Source organism: Annulohypoxylon maeteangense (genome assembly GCF_022496945.1).
Source record: "Annulohypoxylon maeteangense strain CBS 123835 unplaced genomic scaffold GGS22scaffold_5, whole genome shotgun sequence".
NCBI lineage: Eukaryota > Fungi > Ascomycota > Sordariomycetes > Xylariales > Hypoxylaceae > Annulohypoxylon > Annulohypoxylon maeteangense.
Genome location: NW_025953252.1, coordinates 969,447 through 975,446, shown reverse-complemented (window position 1 = coordinate 975,446; position 6,000 = coordinate 969,447). Strand labels below are relative to the sequence as shown.

Below are 6,000 nucleotides of genomic sequence, written 5' to 3'. Positions count from 1 at the left end.
CATAGTACACTCGGCCGGGGGGGGGGGGTGGGGATCTACTAATCGAGAAGAAGAGAAAAAAAAAAGGTGAAGAGAAGATGAAACCCCACCGTCCATTGTCGTCCAGTCGTTTATCTGAGTTTGCCTTGGGCCAATCCCCATCTACCATTCCCAACCCGTCCCTTCTATATGGCTCTTTGCTAACCCTCCGGTAAATGCATTTACCCACCCCTGGAAACCCTTTTTTCTTTTGTGCGCCTTTTTTTAATACGCCATGCATTTCCACGACCCATCTGAGAGTGAGACACACACGGACACACATATCCTCAAGCGTAGACCCATATCGAAAAAAGGGGAAGAAATAGCAAGGAAGCAAGTAAAAAAAAATGCAGAAAATGGTAATAATACAGGTGGGGTATCTTCCTAAGCGAGGCTTGAGGAGAAAGAAATGAAAGAAATAAAAACGACAAAAACACACGTAAGTACCAACAGACGGAAATGGCGAGCGTTGCTTCAACTCAACGTGTGGGTATCATGTAAGGCAAGCATTCCGTGGGGGAAGCGCCATGACCAACGACTGAGAAATTTGCAAAGGAATCGAAGGACGCTTGCTAGGGTATCTCCTCCGTTCAAACAAATCAGGAATTACCTCCGTCGATGCGTCTGTCTCCATACTCGGACGCAGTAAGCTGGCTAGCTGTCTTAATATCTCGCAGAATTCATGTGAATACGGCCGTGGATCAGGTTTGTTCGTGTCATATAATCACAGGACGACCATGTTCATGAGAGAACGACGCCCAACTCCAACAATAGCTGCACAAAGCGTGAATGCAACTCGATGAAGAAGTCGGGGAGGCCCACTAGCTCTGCAAGCCCGCGTGCCTTAGGCGCAAATCCACCGGGACCCATAGACCCACCCATGCGTTGCACGAAGCCGCCGCGACCACCACCAGTAAGGAAGCTGCTTGTGTCGTTCGCCCTCTCCCTCCCTCGATCCCGGTCTAAGGTCGATCCACCAAACCCACCTCCAAGACCCAGACCAATACCACTATCACGTGGACCATCGCCACCAAATCCACTTTGGCTATACGCCGCATTCAGCGCCGCGACGGGGCTGTTGGCCTCCTCTCGCTCGCGCTCTCGTTCGGCTTCCGCCTCGGCAAGTTCCTGGATCCAGTTTACCAGATCTCGGAAAGCCGCGGATATGAAGCTAAATGTCTTCATGGCGAGGCGCTCACGGTGCGTACTAAGCGCCAGAAACGCGTACACCCTCTTGCGGCCACGGGCGTGCACATCCGGTATTCGGAATATGTATGCCGTCGTGTAGCCTGCTAAGGGGTCGCCAAAAAAGATTGGGCCGCCATTTGCTGCGGATTGGGGATTTGGCGTCGCAGTGATATATCCCGGGCCATGATTGAATGGCCCAGATGGGAACTGGGGCGGAATGCTAGATATTGGTGAAGAGAGTGGTGGGCCTTGTTGTGAGGTTTCCGGTCGTCGTGGAAGCGTTTCAAACGAGAGGGTTCGTAGACACGAGGCACGGACTATAGAGTAGGTAGTCGGAACGACCGACTCATGGGTTGATGTATAGTCTAAGTAGTGTGTATGTTGCGCCACACTAGATCTAGATGAGACGCTCGAATGTGAAGTCGATGTGGTCGGTCGGCGTCGCGAGGCAGAACGTTTGGTATGATCTCTAGGCAAAACATCCTCTTCCGCGTCAGAGGGATATGAAGATTGCGGGTTCGAGTTTGGCGGGCTAAGCTCGCCGTTTCCTCCGTAGACACGAGCGTATGGGGCACGTGTACGCAATACGGGACCTCGTTGATCAGACTTTGAATCTGCGGTTGCACCTATGTTCTCATTCTTCCCGCTCTTCGAGTCCTGTCGCTTAGGTAACGTCAGTGCGCAATTCTGGCATGGGTTTGCTCGTTTCGTGACATAGTCGTCATAGGTTCGGCGAAAACTAGAATCGCGGCGTAAATTCCCCTTGCCGTTCGCTTCAGGAAACCCTTCGGGTGCATTTCGGGGACTTTGGGGAGGCGTTTGAATAGATGCTGTCGTAAGAGATGCCGAATGAGCCGCGCTACCGGGACCGAGTTTCGACGCTCGAAGTAATGATGCGCGGTGCGTCTGCGATTCGTGCTCGGTACCGGGGGTCGACGAACTACGCGGAGATCCGATTGTCATTTTTCGTAGAGAATCGGTAACAGTGGTCTGCACGCCATGGGCTGCAGCACTCGTTTGTGGTCGTATTGGATCGGTAGGTTCATCGCAACATTGCCCACACGGTACCGGTAAACCTTCGGTGACCATGAGAGGCGTCGGCCCATGTAGATCGCAGTAATGCGCCAGACATAGCTGGATATGGGTTAGTAAAGGCAATATTGCCGGCTTTGGAGACACCGTCATGGTCGACCAATATAATCAAACACAAATGACTTGGTAGAATACACGTGCCAAAATAGTGTATCGCAGTCGGATTTATGGTGAAGCACTCGCAACGATCAGGCAGTCCATAATATGTTGATCTAGAGTGGGGGTCAAGTTCACTAGAAGGAGTCGGTCTAGAGGCCAAGGGAGGGTAGGATATGAGTAAGTTTTAAGAGACAAACAGGAAGGAGGCGGAAGTTTCGCAAGGCAATGCTTATGAGTAAAAACGTCACCGTCGCGCAAGGGGGGAATTAAGGTAAGTCTAATTTCAAGTTGGCAACTTGGGCATCTGCGACAATCATAGCACCCGTACCAATCAAGGTCGACAGTTGGCTGACTTGGGGCGTAGCGGCACATCGCTTCGCTCCGTGCCGTTGCGATGGTAATAGGGGGGACCGTCCAACATAAGCAGTCAAAGCAAGTAAGACCCGGGGGGTCTAGGGGCGTCTTGGAGGGGTGCTGATGAGAGATGGAAGAGTGTGGGGGACACGAGGCTTCTAGGATGGTCTGGAAAGGCGAGGCGGTGAAGGGGTTCGACCAGGAGGATAGAGGAGCCGGGGAGGATGAATGGATGGGAATAGTGGGAGCAAGAAGGTGTGGGACACATGTGTTCAAAGAAAGAAGCAAACGGAAGCCCTGAAAAGCTAAGGTATGCAAGTCAGACTAGTGGCAACGGGCCTTCATCTGAGCTTTACCAGCTTCTGTGCGCAAGGTAAATTGGGTTTTCTTTTTGATAGCTGACAACCTTGGAAGCTGACACGACGCGTGACGCGACCACGGCATCAGAATCAAGATTAGGTTTTTGATGTCCTGATCTTCTAAAATTTGAATGGCAGAGATGCAGCAGGGGAAAAGGGGTAGAGGTAATAAAAAACATAAGACAAAGAGATCAGAGTGTAGAAGATGACGAGGTTACTTACTATGGACGTCATGACGCTTCTAAAAAACGCACAGCGCACAGCTGCTGTTTGTGGAGCGTTGCACCGCGGGGTTGTTCGACTTCCAGCTCAGCGAACCACCGAACGTGAAAGTGCCCAGGCGAAATTTGAAACCCAGTACCGGTACCAATTCAAAAGATGCAGAGGGCCAATGAAGTGACCCCCAAATATTCCAATCTCCCTCCCACGCGCGTCCCGCGTTCTGCCCTGGCACCTTGCTTCTTGCTCCTTGCTCTCCCGTCTTTTATCCAACTTCGGAAGCCAGCCAAGCAGGGACCTTTTGTATGATACTCAAAAGTATTATCTCATTAGGAAAAAGACCTCAGGAACGATAGGGCACCAACGCAAGCAAGCTGGTAAGGTCGGGCTCTCTCTTCCACTCTCGGATCCCTCCTGGTGCCCGCGGTTGCGTGTGCGGCTGCGTCTGCTTCTGCGTCTCTCTGCGTCGGTGTTATCCAGTTCCAGGAAAGTGATGCGAAACGCGAAATGCGAAATGGCTTGTGCAGTCAATCACGAGCCACAATCCAAGTAAATGCGGAACAGGATGACAAGAGACAGCAAAGATGTCACCAATCGGCTCTTAGTCCTGTAATATTGATCCTTGTGTTTCGTCCTGGTTGGCTCACTTTTTCCAGGGCGGTCGCAAAGGAAGACTTTCGCGGATTGGAGGAAAAAGAAATAGCGCTAAAGAACGGCTGCGAAGCTGACCTCCAACTTGTTGTATGACGGCGGGGATCCAGGTGAGGAAGCAGGTTATGGTAGGTGGTCATGCGCGGAAAGGATGCCGGATGCTGAATGCTGGACGCTGGGTGCTAGGATGCTGCAAAGGATCGTGACAGCAGATTTGTGACGAACTCGTAGTACTGGAGGGAAGACAACGATATTGTTAGCTATTGAATTCCTTAGATGTAGAGTGTTACCTAGGTAGATCATTATTGAATGAAGAGGAATAGGAAGAACATTAAAACAGTAAATCCAGTAGAACCTTGAAGTTATTCAACTTCATGCAGGTTGTCAGTTCCAAGGTTACATGTGTATCCAAAGCTGTTTCCAAAGTTGTACCTAAGGCAACCAAGGTCGTAACTGAAAAACCTCGTGGGCCAACCTCAAAAAACTTGAAACTTGTGTATGAAAGGTCATAAGTACGACGCACTTACCTAATATCAATTATACATCCAGTCTAATAGCTTGGGTCCGGTTGCCTGGGTGTTCAATGGTGTTGCAGGTTGCAGTTGCTTCGACGTTCTTTCTTTCCTTAAACCCCTCGGAACCTTAAGGAATGCCACGATGAGGCAGGTAAGATCGCACACAACCTGGGAAAAATTGAAGGCAACTTCAACCTAACACCGAATGTCGCCCATCTCTCTTCTTATTAGATTTTTTTCCTTTCTTTTCTTTTTACTTTCCTCTTTTCCTTTTTGATCGACCTAAAAATGGCCTATAGTCGAAATTGAAGGTATTTTATAATTATTTTCAACAACAACCAGTTCGTGAAAGTTGGCTCGGATTTAATCGCCAATGGGGTTCTCTGCCTTTTTAATCATGTATTACCACCGTTGCTCGCTGATCCTGAAGAAGACCTAGCCGATTAAGAGGGACCGCTACGACGTGGTACTGCCGGGTCCTGGGTCTTTGGTTGCGGAGGGAAGATTCGCTGGGTGGTCGATACCACCTCAATCGTCTTAGTCTCGCTTTCCCGGATGCCCCAGCCGGTAGGGGTGGTCTTCTAGAAGAACCACTAGAATCGCAATGCAGTGCTGGGCTGGCTAGGAACAGCTAGTCGTAGCATGCAGATGTGGGACTGCCACACCGACAAGACGGTGCTTATTATTAACCAGGTTCTTCGGTCCACTTGTCGCGTGTCGGCCTTGACCGGGGTTGCGACAATTAAGTCAGAAGGCCACCTGGGTCTGCGCAGGATTCCCTTCGCTATTCCAATCGTTGGATACACGAGGATAGGGATCCAGAGAGATGTTTTATCTATCCCCAAATATTCGTCCGAAAAGGTTGGTTTGTGTAAGGGAATCAACCGAGTCTCGAAACCAGCTATTGTCCGAAAATTATTTGCTTAAAATTGATCCAGTTGACCCAGTTGTCTAGGGCTGTTGACTTATTACGTATTTTGCGTACCAATTACCGCGTATGCAGAGGTTTGCCGACGGCGCTGGGTCAAGTCGGAACAGATCTCGGTGGAATTCTGTGTACTTGGCACAAAGATATTTTTATAATATGGAGACTCGAGGAGTTTGCCGGCAAGTTGAAACTCAGGGTCCTGACTCGATCAATCTCGAAAGAGCATGTGAAAAGAGCAAACTCGAGTTAAAAGTTAAGACTTAACAAGCAAACAAGCCATGCCTCGTCAGTGGCTGGACGGAACAGATATATTACTATGCCACTTACGCCTAGTCGCACCGACGTAGACATTGAAGAAAAGCCAAGGACAGTTAAGATGAGGCCTGATCGAAAACGATTATACTTGTAGGTGTTTAGCACCGGACAATATAACAGACATGGGGAACTTCGTCGGGTGTCGCATCGTGAATATCCACCACGATTATAACCGCTAATTATAATTGGCCAATTCATCCTGGCCTTCGGATATCCTCCCCCTGCTTTATTTGGGTACCATCTAGCGTCATCGCTGTTCAGG

The 6,000-nt window shown here is 49.8% G+C and overlaps 1 protein-coding gene across 1 annotated transcript; it reads right to left on the bottom strand.

Annotated features, from left to right (window-relative positions):
* Positions 1-759: 759 nt before the first annotated feature.
* On the bottom strand, positions 760-3,344 carry GGS22DRAFT_178806 (vesicle coat protein; the record flags this gene model as incomplete). Its single annotated transcript, XM_047963607.1, has 2 exons — positions 760-2,340; positions 3,333-3,344. 2 exons carry the CDS (start codon positions 3,342-3,344, stop codon positions 760-762), a joined length of 1,593 nt encoding a protein of 530 aa, XP_047820556.1.
* Positions 3,345-6,000: the final 2,656 nt, after the last annotated feature.